Source organism: Brachyhypopomus gauderio, unplaced genomic scaffold (genome assembly GCF_052324685.1).
Source record: "Brachyhypopomus gauderio isolate BG-103 unplaced genomic scaffold, BGAUD_0.2 sc116, whole genome shotgun sequence".
Classification (NCBI taxonomy): Eukaryota; Metazoa; Chordata; class Actinopteri; order Gymnotiformes; family Hypopomidae; genus Brachyhypopomus; species Brachyhypopomus gauderio.
In genome coordinates, this window is record NW_027506937.1 from 175837 (window position 1) to 195800 (window position 19964).

At 42.5% G+C, this 19964-nt stretch overlaps 2 protein-coding genes across 3 annotated transcripts in view; both read right to left on the reverse strand.

Moving 5' to 3' along the window:
• Positions 1-1952: 1952 nt before the first annotated feature.
• Positions 1953-18344, reverse strand: LOC143497915 (E3 ubiquitin-protein ligase TRIM35-like). Of its 2 annotated transcripts, XM_076993548.1 has the most exons (7): positions 17685-18344; positions 17085-17180; positions 16744-16974; positions 16348-16370; positions 15996-16114; positions 3469-3522; positions 1953-3154 (listed from the first exon to the last, which is right to left on the reverse strand). In XM_076993548.1, the coding sequence occupies exons 1-7, from the start codon at positions 18087-18089 to the stop codon at positions 2421-2423; spliced, it is 1662 nt and encodes a 553-aa protein (XP_076849663.1). In that variant the 5' UTR covers positions 18090-18344; the 3' UTR covers positions 1953-2420. The 2 variants fall into 2 exon arrangements, with proteins under 2 accessions (XP_076849663.1, XP_076849664.1); XM_076993549.1 differs by lacking the exons at positions 1953-3154; positions 3469-3522 and adding an exon at positions 13889-14475.
• Positions 11879-19964, reverse strand: part of LOC143497918 (zinc-binding protein A33-like) — a 34353-nt gene continuing 26267 nt past the window's right edge. The window contains exon 9 of the transcript XR_013125916.1: positions 11879-13387. The gene's annotated coding sequence lies outside the window, so the exon portion shown is untranslated. The remainder of the gene's footprint in view (positions 13388-19964) is intronic.

Consider the following 19964-nt stretch of genomic DNA (forward strand, 5'->3'; position numbering starts at 1 on the left):
GGTTCTCGACCGGAAAAGGGTAGCTTGCACCCTTCAGGTGGGTGGAGAAGTCCTGCCTCAAGTGGAGGAGTTTAAGTATCTCGGGATCTTGTTCACGAGTGAGGGAAGAATGGAGCGTGAGATCGACAGACGGATTGGTGCAGCTTCCGCAGTAATGCGGTCGCTGTACCGGTCCGTTGTGGTGAAGAAGGAGCTGAGCCAAAAGGCGAAGCTCTCGATTTACCGGTCGATTTACGTTCCTACCCTCACCTATGGTCATGAGCTTTGGGTAATGACCGAAAGAACAAGATCGCGGATACAAGCGGCCGAAATGAGTTTCCTCCGCAGAGTGGCTGGGCGCACCCTTAGAGATAGGGTGAGAAGCGCGGTCACTCGGGAGGAGCTCGGAGTAGAACCGCTGCTCCTCCACATCGAGAGGAGTCAGTTGAGGTGGCTTGGGCACCTGTTTCGGATGCCCCCTGGACGCCTTCCTAGGGAGGTGTTCCAGGCATGTCCTGGAGGAGGCCCCGAGGAAGACCCAGGACACGTTGGTGAGACTATGTCTCTCGACTGGCCTGGGAACGTCTCTGTGTTCCACCCGAGGAGCTGGCTGAGGTGTCCCGGATAAGCGGTAGATAATGGATGGATGGATGGATGGATGGATTATCCGTGTGTATCTAGTGTAGTTGGTCAGTGTTTCTGTTCCCCTGTAGTATTATCCTATTCGCTGTATCTCCTTTATTAGTTAAGAGTTATGTGGCTACCGTACTAGATTTTCTTCCCCTCGTTTGCTTATGTTTAGTTTAGAATCTTGCTCTTTGTACATTTCTTATACTGTCTATCTATCTATCTATCTATCTATCTATCTATCTATATATCTATCTATCTATCTATCTATCTATCTATCTATCTATCTATCTATCTATCTATCTCTATATTTGTGTTAGAACCATTTGATAGAAGCATTTGTGTTTCTGCTTGTTTGTGATCTAAATAGCAGGCTTGAATCTTGCTCTTTGTACATTTCTTATACTATCTATCTATCTATCTATCTATCTATCTATCTATCTATCTATCTATCTATCTATCTATCTATTCAAATATATTTGTATAGCGCTTTTCACAACACATGTTGTCACAATGCGCTTTACAGGATTTACAAGGTTAACAATACTATGGGTCCAAATCCCTAATGAGCAAGCCAAAGGCGACAGTGGCAAGGAAAAACTCCCTAGATGGTGGGGAATAGGAAGAATATCTATCTATCTATCTATCTATCTATCTATCTATCTATCTATCTATCTATCTATCACCTGCATTTGTGTTTCTGCTTCTATCATGACTCTGAAGAACACACCCACAGCAGCTCATACCAGTAGCGAACCGTGACCTTTAAACCTGGGCCCGCTAACCCCACCCCCCCCTCGAAATTTTTTTTTTCCTTTCTTAATAAACTAAATAAAGAAAAACTGAGACGACAGTACAGCTTTAAAAACGCAATAAACAATAATATCTGTACTAGATAACATCTTAAGCAAAATAAGTTTCCAAACAAAATAAGGTTCACAGCTCCGTGGTTCTCGGAAGCGGAATATGTAAACAACGCGCACGAGGACGTCAAAGGGATGAATCGAAACTAGCTAGCGATGGTGCTAACGACAGCTAGCGTCGCCACAGCGGGCGGAAATTATCATACAGTTAAGCCCGCCCACTAAGAGAGAAGATATGATTGGTCAATTTTGCTGTCATTTGAAACTGGTATTGCGCTGAATTATAACTGCCAGGCCCTCTGTAAACGAACAGCGGGCATCACAGTCCTGATAGGGGGAGACACAGGCTCACAGGCTTCCACTCAACCCCTCACCTTCCAACACAGATTGAATAGACACGGGTGAATATTTTATTTGCTTATATTTTTGTAATTGTTTAGATGTCGAATGTCAAACTGTAAGTAGATAAAATAAAATTGGATAATTATATATATAATGCTTTAAGAATATTTTAGGCCCTCTGAGAGGGCGTAGAGGGCCCTGACGGTTCCCCACTGGCTCATACTAACTGCTGCCTCAGTCTTGCTCTGTGAATTAACATAATAAAGGGTGATGTTTGGTCTTGCTAATTTCTGGCAAGAAGGAGGGGTGATGATTTCAGAATCTTGAAATCTCAGGAGCTCTAGTGTTAAAATAAACCCCTTTTCCTGCGCTTGCTTCTCGCCTGCCCCTTCATACATTACACAAGCAGGAAATTGAAATTAGCTAATTAGTGTTGTACACACGTCACTTCTGTGTTATTAGTGTTGTACACACTTCTGTGTTATTAGTGTTGTACACACTTCTGTGTTATTACTGTTGTACACACTTCTGTGTTCCTTTCATGAACCGTTTTAATGGCTTCTTCTTGACTTCTTTCTCTGCTCTTTCTCTTATTTGCTGATTCATTTCCTATATTTTCTTACTCATTTCTTTGATTTGCTCTCTTTGTTCAGTACAGAGTTGATTCATATTCTCTTGTGTCTCCATCATCTCTTTTTCCATTTCTTTTTTCAGCTCTTCTTGTCTCTCCTGAATCTCTTTTTCCACATTCTCATACATCTCACTTGTGTAATGATCTACATGATTAGTGCTGATCATGTCCTTAATCTTATGTATCAGACTGGTGACCTGGGTGCGGTCTGCCATGTTTTCGTTGTTGAAGACATGGTACCGCCCACTACACCTCTTCAGTAACTGGTTCAAATCATCTCCTGCGTCTGCCAGGTATCCCTCTATGGTCTGGTTCTTTAGGCGGTCTCCTCCAGTGAAGAGGATTATGCTGTATCTGAACACATCTTCTCCAAACAGGTGCTGCAGCCTCTCTACTACCGTCTGTTCCTCTTCAGTGAAGCAGTCCAGTGTGAGCACCAATATAAACGCGTGTGGTCCAGGGGAGGAGAGTGCAACGCATTCAACCAGCCTGCTAGCCACTGTGGTCTCAGTCAGGTCTGTGTCCAACAAGCCTGGGGTGTCGACCACGGCCAATTTACAGTCGTCAACATCTGCTTTCTCTTTTATACAGTTTTTTGCCACTGACTGGGCAGAACAGATTACATCAAACACCTCTTTCCCCAGAATGGTGTTTCCTGAAGAACTCTTTCCAACTCCAGTCTTCCCCACCATCACAATCCTCAGCTCAGACACTGGACACAGAAGGAGGAAAATATGACAAACATCCACTTTAAAAAGGATGGATTTGAGGATGGACAGATGAATATATTCATTGAGAAGCACTTTGCTTGCTGATGAAGGACCTCTGTCTGAAACATCCTGTTTCTCAGGACACTGTGTATTTCAGTACAATTATTATTATCTCTCTCTCTCCCTCATTTTTGTATATAAAGACAGACACATATTAATGCATACACATACACATACACTGGCCCTTCAGTTAATAATCTAGACACTTTCTTCATGCGAATGTACTTTAATCTTATATGAGCGGTTGGGCACTTACTGAGAGGTGGGAGACCAATACTGCGTGTGTCCTCTGCAGTCTTCTTCTCGTGTGCTGTAAGTGTAAAGAAAAAGCAATATTGCTTAATTATGTTCATCAATCAGACATCAATCAATCAGACTCAGTACCAAATGACATCAATCAGACTCAGTACCAAATGACCCGGTCCACGGCCCGGTGGTTGGTGACCGCTGTGTTAGAGTATAACCTACACGTGAGACTTTTGAAGTACTTCTTGGTTTAGCGTACTGTTCACTTTTAACATGTCAACACATGTTCAGTGCGGTGTTCATTAGTCGTAGTCTTCAGCCTTCACCCGGGTAAGTTCATATAACAAAATCTATTGTTTACCTTTACTTATACTTACGCATATGCAGCTATACTAGTTGATACATTAGCCATAAAAAGCCAACATGCTGGAAAAAAGATGCTGCATTTTGCATACAAAATATCAAAAATGTGATATTTGCACGGCCAGTTCAACAGTCTCTCCTCCACCAGTAAAGTGCACCCCCCCCCCCCCCCAATTCTTTTTAGGACTACACTGCTGTTTAATAGGACCCTGGCAATTTGTTAATGGTGTTAACTAATCAATAATATAAGCAGTCTGAATTTCTAAAACCTTATACAATTCTAAGGTTCACTGATGTAAAACCAAAAGTACTAAGAGTTTGGATTATAATTTACTACTGGATAAATGCACTCTAGGCCACCTTTAATGAAATTCAGTTGCCATGGTAAGCAGTTAAAATAAAAACAAACTAGTATTTTATGTAAGGGAATTTGTGGTTTACTGTCTGTGACCCTCAGTCAGAACACTATGGCATTCAGTTCACTCCCTTATCTGTGTGTCTGCTCAGTTAGAACCATCTCTCTCTCTCTCTCTCTCTCTCTCTTCAATCTTAGCATTATTATATCACAATCACTTTTATGATTTTATTGAAATCATCTCTAATATGTATTTTCTGAATTTCTCCGATATAACAGCTTAATTCTAATTCTTCAGGTTAAAGGTGCTCCCTCCTTTAAACAAGCTATAACATTTGTATTTGTATCTGGCTACAACGCTGCTTTATGAATTCATACAACGCATACATGTCTGACACCATTTTAATCTCATTCAGTGTGGGCATATCTTTTGCTAATATTACTTTTATATATTTTTACACTTACTGTAGTCGTGCTTAAATTGCAAAGCTTTTATTTATCATTTATACGTTTTAAAATCTGTAATTTTACTTGTTTGAGTGCTTTTTAAAACATGTTGAACCACAGCATATAGGCTACAAATTCAAACTTCTATGCAGCCTTTCAACACACCTTTAACCTACATATCTAAAATGCTATGATAGCCTAAAATGGACACTTGCTGCATATCCAACACTTCTCAGTCTTGACCATTTGCTATTTTATCAGAATAAGGGCGCGTGGTTGCAGGATTTGGGCCATGCAAATACCAATTAATACTGATACTAATCAATCGCCATTACTCATCACTCTCATGTAAGTCCCTGTGTTATCCTGACGTTACTACCTGCTTACGTACTACACTTTCCCTCTCAGTCTGTCCCTCGGTTTCTCTTTCACAAGCCTGCATCTCTGGCTGCTGCTCTCCCTGTCTGCTGCTGCTGTCTTCACCTACAGAGGACACGGAGGCTACAGCAGCGAACATGTCTGTGATTTTTACACATTTTGTAGCATCTACATTGAGACTCTTCAATTACTTCACGCGTAACTTCTCCGCTCCCCCTTTCTGCCGCTTCTGTTGCTCCATGCTGCCTCTCCTTTAACAACGAGCTCAACACTGAACTTAGTGGGAGTTACAGCAGACCACGCAGAGAAAGGGTGGGGCCACTTTCGTCCTATAATCTGATTGGTTCAGTCCACTGTCTATATTAAAGATGGGCTAATGAGCCGCCCCCTCTAAATTGTGGGCCGGTCTCTTAGAAAAAAGGCCCCTGACGACTGTCGGCCCACCGGGTACGCCAGATTACCAGTCCAGCCCTGCCCTTTTCCACTACCCCTAGATCCAGTCTACTGTACCTCATCTCCTGATAAGAACATCAATCATACTGCATGATTCATACATGTTTTATTATTCTTACCCAATTTTGTTAACACATCTTCTTCGTTCTGTATTTAACTACATGTATTATCATTATTAAACTTTGGAACTCTTTCCTGACACCCCCGTGTGTTGTGAATCTGTTCTCCTGGATCCAGCTACCGAACTCTTGAGGGCTGTACAAATTTATAATCCAAACTATGAACCCTGATGGTTTTGATCTACGTCTCATAAATTTTTTCATTTTATGTTATTGAAGCAATGCCAATAATAATGAAGTGTTGCAAGTGACTTTAAGACGGGAGAAATTCAAGTAACGGTGCGAACCAGTTTTACTTTCGCTTTGCTGGGTGTGGCGCGTTCGAATAACGGTTTGTTCAATATAACCTACAATTGAGCTCATCTGTAAGAAAATGTCTCCCGTTCGACGACTTCGTGTTTCGCATTTTCCACTTTGCAGAGATCGTTAATCGATCTGATTTTCATAAACATGCGTGTTGTTATTAAAGGAACTGTGGGATGGTTTCTTCAGACCACGTGCACGTGCAAACCATAGTTTACAGATCTGACAGATATATTAGCATTCTTAAAATATTATAGAGTGTAATGACAATCAAGGGAATCTTAGAATTTCTACTCATGTCCTGGAATATATAACGTGTATTAATCTGGAATGGTATAGAAGAGCATCTGGAATGATGGCAAGACGTTATTCTCCGGCTTGTGGCTGACGTATTCTGTTGAGTAATGTGAAATGTACAGTTCAAACTCATTGGTGCTCTATAGAGAGCAAAGGAAACCGGAATTTAAATTTACATTTGTCTTAACATAGCGTGTTCACAAGAAGCGCTGAGATGCATGGATGCTAATAATCCATTAGCACAACGTGTGTACCTGTTAGCGTTCATTACTAATTTGCTACATATAGTAGCTACTTGTTTATTATACTGATAACAACCTCAGCTTTAAATGTCCCATCATGACTATGTGCAGGACAACGTACTTTCACCTTCCAAATATCGCTATGGTCCAAGACTAAGGTCTAAGGCTAAGGTCTCTCCTGCAGATAGTGAGAAACTTGTCCAAGCGTTATCAATGCTAGATTATTATAACACTGTTTTATCTGCTCTCCCAGAGAGCTCTATTTCTCACCTTGCAGCAGGTCTCATTAACCCTGTCTAATCTCTCATTAACCCTACCTAATCTCTCATTAACCCAGCCATAATCTCTCATTAACCCAGCCATAATCTCTCATTAACTCTGCTTATTCAATCATTTACACTGCCTACTCTCTCATTAACCCTACCTAATCTCTCATTAACCCTGTCTAATCTCTCATTATACCTGCCTAATCTCTCATTATCCCTGCCTAATCTCTCATTAACCCTGCCTAATCTCTCATTATCCCTGCCTAATCTCTCATTAACCCTGCCTAATCTCTCATTAACCCCTAATATCTCATTGTTATTACAGTGTAATTATCATCTAGAATGTTTTAGCACAAATTCTTAATTCATTATGTAATGACAATGCACAGTGAAGTGCTTTATTTTGCTTGAGCAATACGTCTCATGGATGTTGCGGTGGACAATAAAGATTTTACATCTCAACCCACCTCCTGCTGCTTCGGCCTAGTGACACATACTGTATATTCACGAAGATTTAGTTCCTAAATAGTGTAGATCAAATGTGCAGAAATTACACTTTGGGATTATTTTACCTTTATGGACTTCACAAATAATAATAATTATAATAATAATAAGTTTATTTTTTATAGCGCCTTTCACAAACCCAAGGACGCTTTACATAAACAAGGTGTCACGTCTGGCCCCTCCCTCCTCCCTGGTCCCGCCTAGCTCCCCGCTCCCATTCGTTCCAACCTTTGTCTGCCACACCCTCTTCGTTAGTACCCACTCACCTGAGTCTCGTTTCACCGTCTTGTTCTGTGTATATAAACCCCCTGGTGTTTCTCTCCCGTGTCGGTCGTTGCGTTTGTTTGTTGAGTTCGCCACGTTTCTCCCCATGCTCAGTAGCCTGTGTTTTCCCTTCGGTTCTCCCGTGTGCTGGTATGGTTTGTTCAGGTTTTGTCTTCTCTGTCTTAGTTCTCGTATCTCTTTGCTTATTAACTTAGTTGGTTCTTGTTAGTTAGGTTTTCCCTTGTATATTGTTCCCCTGCCTGTCTCTCTGTTTTAGTTTCTTCGTTCGTATATTTGTCCCCATCTATCTGTTTCCCCCTTAGTAGTGGGACCTTGTTGTAGCCTTCGTCTTCTGCTCCTAAGTTTATATAGTTATTTTCTGTGCTGTCTAGTCTAGTTTCTCCAGCTTATTTAGTCTTGTTTATTGTGTTGTTGTTATGCCTTAGTGTTTGTAAGTTTGTCTGTTGTCAGATGTAAAGGAAGTCCTTCCTTAGTGTGTCTGTTCTATCTAGTGTACATTCTTCTAGATATGTTGGTTATTCTCACTTGTTCCCTTTGGTCTCTGTTTTGTTTAATAAATTATTCCTTTTCTTGCATTTGCGTCATACCCGCCCCCCTTGATTTGTTACACAAGGTCAAACATACGAGAGAAGAGTTGGGAGTATCAGCGAGAGTGGAAGTAGTGGGAGAATAGGAAGGTCTTTAGCTGAGCTTTGAAAATAGGAAGAGAGGCAGAGGAGCGAAGAGAGGAAGGTAGAGAGTTCCAGAGAGTGGGGGCAGCAACACTGAAATATCTGCCTCCCATAGTGGAGAGTCTGTGTCTTGGAATGGTTAATAGACCTGAGTTAGAGGACCTGAGCTGACGTGATGGAACGTGAGGGTGCAACAGGTTAGAGAGGTAGACAGGTGCGAGGCCATGGAGGGCTTTAAAAGTCATTAAGAGGATTTTGTAGCGGATGCGTTCTGAAACCGGGAGCCAGTGAAGTTTATGGAGGATTGGAGTGATATGTTAAAACTTTTTAGCTGAGACAAGGACTCTGGCTGCGGAATTTTGGATGTACTGAAGAGGGCGAAGAGGTAGACCATAGAGCAGTGAGTTACAATAATCCAATCTGGTAGTGATGAAAGCATGAACCAAGGTTTCGGCAGCTGTAGGTGAAAGTATGGGCCGAAGCCGAGCTATGTTCCGGAGGTGGAGAAAGGCAGACTTACAGACTGAATTGATGTGAGGTACAAACGTGAGGCAGGAGTCAAACAGAACACCTAAATTACGCACAGTAGGCGACTGGCTAACAGAGGCGTCATCAACATTTAGACTGCACTCAGGGAAGAAAGAGATGGCTGACTTGGTGCCAATAACTAGGAGTTCTGTTTTGGATGCATTTAGTTTGAGGAAATTGCAGCTAAGCCAGTGTGTTATTTCGTGAATACAGGACAGCAGTGTGGAAGGAGGGAAGGAATCTGTTGGTTTGAAATCAAGGTAGATCTGAGTGTCATCGGCGTAAAAGTGATAATTAAGATTGAAAGAACGGATGATATTACCAAGAGGTAGTATGTATATGATAAATAACAGGGGACCGAGAACGGAACCTTGTGGCACACCCTGGGTGATTGGAGTAGAAATGGACTTGTGCTTCCCAATACTAACATACTGAGACCTGTCAGTAAGATAAGATGTAAACCAGGATAGCACAGTGCCAGAGAGTCCAATACTGGAAAGCCGTGAGAGGAGTATGTTATGGTTAACAGTGTCGAAAGCCGCAGTGAGATCGAGGAGCAGAAGGACAGATGTACGACCAGAGTCAGAGGAAAGGAGAAGATTATTTAGTACACTGAGGAGAGCTGTCTCAGTGCTGTGAAGGGAGCGGAAACCTGACTGAAATGAATCAAAAAGATTATTGGTGGACAGAAAAGCCTGTAGCTGTTTGGCAACAGCCCTCTCGAGCACTTTGGATAGAAAAGGCAGATTGGAGATAGGTCTGTAGTTATGTAGATCAGAACAGTCAAGGCCGGGTTTCTTAAGGACAGGGGTGATAGCTGCCTGTTTTAGAGAGCAGGGAACATGACCAGAAGTGAGTGAGAGATTAATGAGATGAGAAATGGGGATAGAGATAACGGGGAGACAGTGCTTCAGGAGTGGAGTTGGAGCAGGATCAAGTTCACATGAAGACGTTTTGGACTTGGCAATAATTACAGCAATGTCAACAGGGGAAACAGGAGAAAATTTTGAGAGGGAGGCACTACCAGGACTGAGAGGAAGGGGAGAGAGATCAGGGGGAGGTGGGTTGAGAAAGCCTTTGTTAATGGAGTTAATTTTGTTGTGGAAGTGTTTGAGAAAAGCAGTAGAGATGTCAGGAGAGGACGAGACTGTAGGAGTGGGAGGCCGAGAGAGTTTATTAACAAGAGAGAAGAGTTGCTTGGGATCATGTCGGGAACCTTGAATAAGATTGGAGTAGTAAAGGGAACGAGCAGAATTAAGTGCAGCTTTGTAGACAAGCATATGCTCAGAAAAGGCAAGAGCACGTGAAGCCCAGTTCTTTTATAGAGGCGCTCAAGGCGCCGGCCAGCGGTCTTGAGAGTGTGAAGCTCGGGAGTAAACCAGGGAGATGTGTGAGTGGCAGGAACAACCCTAGTTTTAAGTGGGGCTAGAGAATTTAGGATGGAGGAGATAGATACATTATAGAGAGAGACTGCATCATCAGCAGAGGAAAGGTTACAGATCGTAGGGAAGGGAGAAGCATTAAGATGTAAAGAAAAGGATGAGGAATCAAAAGCAGAAAGATTACGGAAGGATATGGAGGTCTTGGAGCGAGTTTTAGGGATGGGAAGACAGAGATCAGCAGTAATAGCTTTGTGATCAGATATACCCAAACACAAACCAGAGATGTTACTAACATTACAGCCATAGGAAGAAGAACAAATAAGATCAAGAATATGACCATGATTGTGAGTAGGAAAATTGACATGCTGAGTTAGATCAAAACAATTAAGCAGAGACAAAAAGTCAGAGGATACAGAGGAGGCAGTGTCCATATGGATGTTAAAGTCCCCGAGCATCACTAGAGATGGAGACATGGAGCTAGCGATGGTAAGCAGTTCACTGAGTTCAGACAGAAAGTCAGCTATGGAGAGTTTAGGTGGGCGATATACCAGCAGTAGAATTATGGTAGATTGTCCAGACACCTTTACAGCCATGTATTCAAAAGCAGATACTTCATGTAGTTTGCACAGAGTTAGTCTTATGTTTTGATTGTGAATGACAGCCAGACCACCGCCTCTGCCTGTTAATCTGGGAGCACAGAGGTAGGTAAAGCCAGGAGGGGTAGCTTCATTGAGGGGGATGTAATATCCCTGTGTCTGCCAAGTTTCAGTCAGACAGAGAATGTCTAAGTGCTTCTGACCAATAAAGTCACTGAGAAGTGGAGCTTTGTCTGTGAGAGAGCGACAGTTAAATAAGGCGAAGTTGAAGAGGCCAGGAGAGACAGAGGGCAGAGATGAGAACGAGATTGTTGCTTGCGGGACAGGGCACAGAGCACCAGCGTCAACTCCACGGCTGGATTTGGCTTTGTACTTCCGATAGCCACGGCCATATGTCCAGACAGCTGGGATACTAGTTTTGGACGATTGGAACAGCAATGGACGAGGTTTACGTGCCCGGTGGATATAGCGGGTACGGCGAGCGATACCAATAGCGCAGCAATCGTTGTAAGTAGACGAGTCGAGACGACGGTGAGTGCGGAGAGAACATAGTTCATCCGAAGTGTACACAATCCTGAGACCGCAGGCACTTCCATCGGCAGCAGTAAAAGCAGAGACGACATCCACAGATCCCGACAGGCAGATGATAAAAAACAAGACTCCGGCAGGATACATAGCTAGAGCTACCAAACTCAGCAGCCAGCAACGCAGTGCTACGGCTAGAGCAACGTTAGCCAAACACCACAACCCAGGGCTACGTTAGCCAAACACCACGACCAGTCACCAGAGAGGCGGCTAAACATGCACAAGCAACATAAAGTAGCATGTGCAGGAGCTAAACCCTCGGCACAGGTAAGCAGAGAAGCTGGGAATAGGAGAGAGGGCTCGTAGCAGCTCAATAGCACGCAGTTAGCAGAGTGTTAGTAGCGGCGTAGCCAGAGAAAGGAGCCAGCAGCGAGTGTAAACAAACCTCAGCAGCAGAGCAGGGGAAAAAGTCCATGTATCAGCAGGTGGTAAAAGTCAGCAAGAGTTGTATAATAGAAACAGGAGATATAAATCCACAGAGATTGGATGAGAGAATTTGCAGGAACAAAATAGAGACCAGCGGGAAGCGGCAGCTCATGTGCGCACAGCGTTCTCCCACCGGAAGTGTGGGAGTGAGTTCATGTGTTCATGTGGGAGTGAGTTCAGAATGAGTTCATTTCCTAAATGTTTGTACTGAAACATCTAATAAAGAATCAAAGCAAAGTTTATTTTTGTGGTGATGTCACAACTGTTGTCACAAAGCAGAGTTACAGATGTCTGGGTCCAAGTCCCAACAGAGCTAGCTAGATGTGATGGTGATGAAGAAAAACTCCCTGAGACTGAGAGGAAGAATTCTCAAGAGGACCATGACTCAGAGAATCAAGATAACCACTTTTTTTGCTCCACGGACGGGTTACATGTCAGACAATATTTTCACAGACCAGATTTTCACAGCATCTTGTGGATAAGTAAGGTTAGGATATTAATATAAAAACATGTATTGAAGTATTCTAATATACACATCCTTTCTAGCTGATGTTTTGGTCACTTTGGCATTTTGTCAGTTCTTTCACCATAGAGGTAGCATGATGTGGTGTCTACAACCCACAGAAGTTGCTCAGGTAGTGCAGCTCATCCAGGATGGCACATCAATGTGAGCTGTGGCAAGAAGATTTGCTGTGTCTGTCAGCACAGTGTCCAGAGCATGGAGCAGATACCAGGAGACATGGAGGGGGCCATAGGAGGGCAACAACCCAGCAGCAGGACCACTAACTCCTCCTTTGTGTGAGGAGGAACAGGAGGAGCAGCACCAGAGCCCTGCAAAATGACATACAGCAGGCCACTAATATCCATGTTTCTGCTTAAACTGTCAGAAAGAGACTCCATGAGGGTTGTATGAGGGCCTGACGTCCACATGTGGGGCTTGTGCTTACAGCCCAACACAGTGCAGGGCGATTGGCATTTGCCAGAGAACACCAAGATTGGCAGATTCGTCATTGGTGCCCTGTGCTCTTCACGGATGAAAGCAGGTTCACACTGAACACAAGATAGAGTCTGGAGACGCTGTGGAGAATGTTCTGCTGTCTGCAACATCCTCCAGCATGACCGGTTTGGCAGTGGGTCAGTAACGGTGTAGGGAGGCATTTCTTTGGAGGGCCACACAGACCTCCATGTGCTAGCCAGAGGTAGCCTGACTGCCATTAGGTACCAGGATGAGATCCTCAGACCCATTGTGAGACCATATGCTGGTGCAGTGGGCCCTGGGTTCCTTCTGATGCATGACAATGCTAGGCCTCATGTGGCTGGAGTGTGTCAGCAGTTCCTGCATGATGAAGGCATTGATGTTATGGACTGACCTGCCCGTTCCCCAGACCTGAATCCAATCGAGCACATCTGGGACATCATCCACCAACAGACTGTCCACGAGTTGACTGATGTTTTAATCCAGGTCTGGAGGAGATTCCTCAGGAGAACATCTGCCGTCTCATCAGGAGAATGTCCAGGTGTTGTAGGGAGGTCTCATCAGGAGCATGTCCAGGTGTTGTAGGGAGGTCTCATCAGGAGCATGCCCAGGTGTTGTAGGGAGGTCTCATCAGGCACGTGGAGGCCACACACACTACTGAGACTCATTTGAACTTGTCTAGAGGAATTTCCACTGACGCTGAAAGTCATTTGATTTTCCACTTTGACATTGAGTATGATTCCAAATACAGACCTCCATGGGATTTTATGTTATTTTGTTCTCATCACATTCCACTCTGTAATAAAAAAAGATTTTCAACTGGAATATTTTATTAATTGAGATCTAGGATGTTATTTTTGTATTCCTTATATTTTTTGAACAGTATATATATATATATATATATATATATATATATATATATATATATATGTCACATTGTGGGGGGGCCCCCTGCCGGTCGCCCCCGTTTACAGCGGCAGAAGTCCTGTTTTGGTCACGTGATGTTCGTCCCTCAGGTGGGCGGAATCCGTGACCCGTGATATGTCTTGTCTTTGTACCAGTTGACTGCTGGTTATTATTTCCTTCAATTGGAACTGTCACGGGTTTTTGGTTTGCGCACTTTCAATTAAACCATCCTCTTTCCCTGAGACTTGGCGTGATCGCTTCCTTTTTAGTTGCTCACCCTGCCCGTCACATATATATATATATATATATATATATATATATATATATATATATATATATATATATATATATATATTATATAATATTATTATGTATGCAGATTAATTCAAGGCAACATTAATTTTGCTTTTCCACTGTTACTGATATCTTTGCTGGTAAGATCCTCATAGGAGAGGAACTGCAGAATAAAGGGAAAACAGTGTGAGTAAAAGTGTGTGTTATAGTGCACAGGTGTGAACTGGTTAGAAGATCAGTGAATGTCACTTTCCCCCTGTCCCAGTCCAGCTGAACTCTGACCCTCTGCACTTTCTCTGTAGGTGTTAGGGGGTGACCTGGTTGTCCTGGGCAGCGTGTCCAGTATTGACCAATGATTTTAGTGTAGCACACACGCCACACTGAACCCCAGTAACTATCAACCTTTCTACATACAGACTCTCTAATTACACCCAGTTCCCAGTCATCACTGTCACCAACATCAACATCCCAGCAGTGTGTCCCTGAGTTAAAGCCCTTACAGCCCAGGACACACACCCACTCATCAAATCTCTCTGGATTATCAGGAAGCAGTGATTTCTGTGGTCTCTCTTCTACAGTAGTGAGATCATCAGACAGGTAGAGGTGTGGATGTGCAGTGTTGGGGTCCAGAGTAACAGGGTCTGAAGAGAGAGAACAGAATGAATCATCATATTCTTCATGTGTTTATGTGATGAGGTCACATCTACAGACTGCAGGCCCTTTACTCTGAGTGAAATGCTGCAGTAGGTTGATAAGAGGGAAGTGATGGTGATGTTGTGTGTTCACCATACACTCCTGCAGTACTTGTGTGCTTGTTGTTTTGATGCTTGAAATTGTGTCTGTTTTATTCATTAATATATTTCTACATATCTTGGATTCATTATTTGAGTATCACATGTGACACATAACTAGTGCAGTGCTACTGTTACACTGAGTGTCACACTGCATGTGTGTATTATGAGTGTCTGTTACTGAAGTGTGTGTGTGTCCTCATTAGTGGGTGGATACCGTTACAGTTCCCACACTAAAGGGCGCTACTCCCAGAGTAACTAACACCAGTGGTGTAGGAGATAAAACATAAGGACCTTCTTTGCATTGTGTGTAAATGTGTTGTTGATTAACTTTTTTATGAAGAGGTGCATATGTGTATATATTGCTGTTTAATATAGTATTAATATGCCAGAGGTGATGTAAATATATGTAAATATAAATGTCTACAGGCACCATTTGTTTATGTAATTAAGAAATTAGGCCACTGTCTCTTTAGGAGCTAAGTGGTGATGGGGCAGGAAGCTCATGTTGGTTTCGGGGGAGAAGCAAGTAGTTGAGAATACTGGTAGCAACATTGTTTTCTTACCGTGTTTAGCGTTACGGTTTGTGTTGCATCATATATTTGGAACGACCTAACCATGGTTTGAAAGTTTTGTTTTAAGTTTATTTTATCGCATGTACAGCCTGGAATAAACAATCGTTTTGTTTTGTGTTGGTGTGTAGAGGGGGAGAGTGGGTGGTGTGTAGAGATGGAGAGTGGGTGGTGTGTAGAGGTGGAGAGTGGGTGGTGTGTAGAGGTGGAGAGTGGGTGGTGTGTAGAGGGGGAGAGTGGGTGGTGTGTAGAGGTGGAGAGTGGGTGGTGTTTAGAGGGGAGAGTGGGTGGTGTGTAGAGGTGGAGAGTGGGTGGTGTGTAGAGGTGGAGAGTGGGTGGTGTGTAAAGGTGGAGAGTGGGTGGTGTGTAGAGGTGGAGAGTGGGTGGTGTGTAGAGGTGGAGAGTGGGTGGTGTGTAGAGGTGGAGAGTGGGTGGTGTAGAGGTGGAGAGTGGGTGGTGTGTAGAGGGGAGAGTGGGTGGTGTGTAGAGGTGGAGAGTGGGTGGTGTGTAGAGGTGGAGAGTGGGTGGTGTAGAGGTGGAGAGTGGGTGGTGTGTAGAGGTGGAGAGTGGGTGGTGTAGAGGTGGAGAGTGGGTGGTGTAGATCTCCTCATGGACTGACTGTCTCTCCTCAGACCAGCAGTCAACTGGTCGTCCCCCTCACTGTTTATACTAATACAGCCTTTAATACTGGAATAGTTCATTTACCAAACACACAATGTTAATGTTTCTCTCTATATAGAGTTCTAATTGTGAGGAGAACAGAATTACTTTAATTAATCAAAGAACACCAAAACTCACAGTACTGGAGAATCTTCTGCATTCTCTCCCAGACTCTGAACTTCAGGTTGGAAAGATGTTTTGCTACATTGATCAGAGCTCCTGACACCTTCTCATGTTCCTTTGGGGTGTGATGAACTCTGGAAATGTATAAAGCTATTATATTATTAAAATATATAATAGATTACTATTTATCTTATTCAAAGTATTTAACATTAAAAGTAACATGTGAAATATCTTTAATTAAATCCATCAATATGTAATTGAAATGTTTGCACATCGTGACCACATACTGAAGATCTGAATGTATCAGAATAATTTCACAAACACAATGTGTAACACAATATATCAAACAGAAATAATAATCACTTACTGTTTCAATGTGGACGACACATTCTGAGAAGGAAACAGAGGGAAAAACACAGAAAATGAAATCAAATTTTTGTCATTTTCTTTATATGAGGGTCAAACATGCCTTTTCATTATGTGATAATAAAATCAATGTGTCTAAAGACACACACACACACATACACAAACTAAAACAAATGTCAAAACATTTTACTTTTTTGTGTGCATTTGTGTGTGTGTGTGTAAGAGAGAGAGAGAGAGAGAGAGAGAGAGAGAGAGAGAGAGAGAGAGAGAGAGAGAGTTAGTGAAAGATGGTGGTCAGGGTGATGGTGATTTATTTTCTTTTTCATCTACATTGGTGTATTTAACATGTTTTGAGCGTATGTCTAAGTGAGAAGGAGACTGGCTGAGTGATTCTTACTAGTAAGAACGGGATGTTCTCAGCTTCCATCTCCTTCTCTGTGTTTCTGATTTGATCTGAAAGAGATGCTATTTCTCCACTCATCTCCTCAATCTTCCTCCTCATCATGTGACTCTTCTGCTCCTCTTCCTCCTTCAGTGCAGCTATTCTTGCTGCTTCTTCATCTCTTAGAAACTGGTGGATCTTCTCAAACTCCTCCTTTATCTGCCTCTCTGTGTGCTGGGCCTGATACTGGAATGGGAGATGATGAGGAAATATAAACTCTCTAAATGTGTGTGTTTCATTATGGTGTACGTGGACAGTGATCACAGCACCATTCTGAACTCAGAGTGACCTTTCACCTTAATGTGTGCTGCTGTTTTATCACAGACTTGTTTATCTTCCTCTAAGACCTTCAAATGCTGCTGTAGAGACTCCAGTGAGGTCTTGAGTTTGTTCTGTAAAATACGGATTTAGTAGAGGACAGTGTGAGTCTTACAGGACTCCTCACTGTATACATGGACGTAATTTTGATTTCAAAAGTGGGGGGGACATAGATTCGTCGCTATTTAAATATTTGGTTTTAACCGTAAAAACTGGGGGGACCAAAGCCGGCTTTTGAAAAAGTGGGGGGGACATGTCCCCCCCGTCCCCCCCCAAAATTACGTCTGTGACTGTATCTGTATAGATATGCTGGAGATTACAGAGATTATAATGACTGAACACAATGGCATGATTACTATTATCCTTTTACTATCAAGAGGAGATGTTTGATATATTGTAGCAGATTGTATATCAATATTTTTATTTATATTAAGTTTCACAGTGAATGAAGGTCTGATTTAGCTGTCTGAAATCTCATCATCTGACAAATTCAATCTAGACTGTCTTAACATATTTTTCAAGATAATTGTAAACACTGGAAAAATATTACAGTTAAAACATTAGTATATATTTCATACCTTAAAGTCACACACAGCTTCATCTACTGGACAGCAGTCGTGAGTTTTATGTGCCTTTGAAATCTGACACACCACACACACAGGCTGTTGATCCTCCAGACAGAAGACTTTGAGTTTCTCATTGTGCAAACTGCAGAGAACCTCAGACCCTGCTGAAGATCTCTGACTCCTGCTCTCTAGAAAAGACTCGCACAGGTTCTTTAGTGCACGATTAAGGGGAGGGTTGGATTTAGAAGATCTTCTTCTACAAACTGGACATTCTCGAGATCCCTTGGTTTCCCAGAACTGCTGCAGACAGGTTTTACACACACTGTGGGTACATGACAGTAAAACAGGATCCCTGAAGATGTCACAGCACACAGGACATGAAAACTCTTCTTCTGACAGAGGGTTTGTAGCAGCCATTTCCTCCGTCAGCTGCTGTGCTGCTTCTCTGTAATGTCTCCTTCTGTACAAACTTCACTTTCACTTTTAGATCTTCTGTAATAATCACAGTAGCACAGGAGAGAATCAGTCACTGTAGTCCTTTATCCAGCTGAGGGAGTTTACACTCCTTTCAGAAATGAGGCAGAAAAAAAGTAAATACCAGAGTTAAGAGGTTCTCATAATATTTATAACTCGCCTGAAGGCAGAATTAATGAAGACTCGTGTGTCACTCAGATTTACTTCCTCAAACAGGCGTTCACAGGGAGGAGGGGCTTTTGTAAAGAAATAAAAGAGCTGAAAAATTATTATTGCTACACCAGATGGCGCCAGTTTACTATCAAGAACTTAAATCAAGGAAATATTCACTAACTCAATTTCAGGTTTTATATTTACTCATTACATAGGAGTGCAACAAAACATTTTAAAGTAAATATTTATGTAACGGAAGCACCTAATTGTGGATTGGCTTTAGGAGAGCTTTGACTGTTGGCTCAGCTCTCTCTTCACCACAACTGTCTGGTGCAGGGGTGGAAAGTAACTAATTACATTTACTCACATTAGTGTAATTGAGTACTTTTTATGAGTAATTTGTCATTTTCTGAGTAGTTTTTGAAATATGTAATTTTTACTTTTACTTGAGTACATTTTGCCCCAAGTAGTTTTACTTCACTACATTTCAACGCCCTCACATTACTGAGTAAAAAAATATTGATGGTGAAAAATTAAATGCGGGCAGAAATTTAAACTTCTGAGTCCCAGAACTGAAGGCCAATTGCATGGCCTTGCCTTGCGTGCGCCCTTTCCATTGTCTCATAATCAGGTCGTAATCTGGTGCACTTTTTTTCCAAAATGATGAGATTGTTCTATCTTTAAATCTTCTATCTATCAGGTTCTGTGGGATCCTGTGGACATTTTATTGTGAAAAGTGGAATCCTGTGGGCACTGTATTTTGAATAGTTGGATCCTGTGAGCGTTTTAAATAGTGGAATCCTGTGTGCATTTTGTTTTATTTTGAGTTGTGGCAACCTGTGGGCATTTTATTGTGATTAGTGGGATCCGGTGGGCACTGTATTTTGAATAGTTGGATCCTGTGAGCACTTACTTTTAAATTGTGGGATCCTATGAGCATTTTTTTATTTTTGATGTGGGATCCTGTGGGCATTTTATTGTGAGTAGTGGAATCCTGTTGCATTTTAGTTTGATTTGTGGCATCTTGTGGGTACTTAATTTTGTGTGCATTTTGTTTTTTGAATAATTAGTAATTTAAATTTCTTTATTCTTATCATAGTGTTGTCCGTTGGACAATAGGACTGAAAATTGTTTGCACTTTATGGTACTGTCACGGTCACAGCTCCGGACCCTTCCCTGTGGGTGTGTCGTTATGTCGTCTGCGTGCAGTTATGTCCATGTTTGTAGTTCCGTGGGTGTGGGTCATTTGTGAGCGTGTTCGTAGTCGCACCTGTGCCTTGTCTCGAGATCACGAGGGTATGTGTTAATCACCTATTTAATGTGCGTTCGCTCAATGTCTTGCGCTCGTCTTTGTCTAAAGTTTCGTGCCTGTGCGAGTGTTGTCTGTGTATGCTTGCCCTCCGCACGGAGCCTCACGTGTTTTTGTTCATATTAAACATTTCATGTTGCACTGTTGGACGCTCATCGTGCCTCCTCCTTCCAGCGTCACAGAAAGACGAGCTGTAGGATGCCAGGTTACACTTCTGCTCAGAAGAAGGGGAAGTAGAAGGCTAAGCGCTGTCACATCTCTTCCCCTGCGCGTCGCCGCTTGTCAAAGGCAAGGGTGACGCAAATACAAGATAATGAATATTTATTAACTCTGACCCTCTGTACTGTCTCTGTAGG

Excerpts from the sequence above, each read along its gene's own strand:
- LOC143497915 (XM_076993548.1), bottom strand. The coding sequence starts at position 18,089 with ATGGCTGCTACAAACCCTCTGTCAGAAGAAGAGTTTTCATGTCCTGTG. Across the intron at positions 16,975-17,084 it reads AAACAGCAGCACACATTAAG|TATCAGGCCCAGCACACAGA; the intron begins GTGAAAGGTCAC and ends CTCCCATTCCAG. Across the intron at positions 16,115-16,347 it reads GTGTCGTCCACATTGAAACA|AGTTCATCACACCCCAAAGG; the intron begins GTAAGTGATTAT and ends ATACATTTCCAG.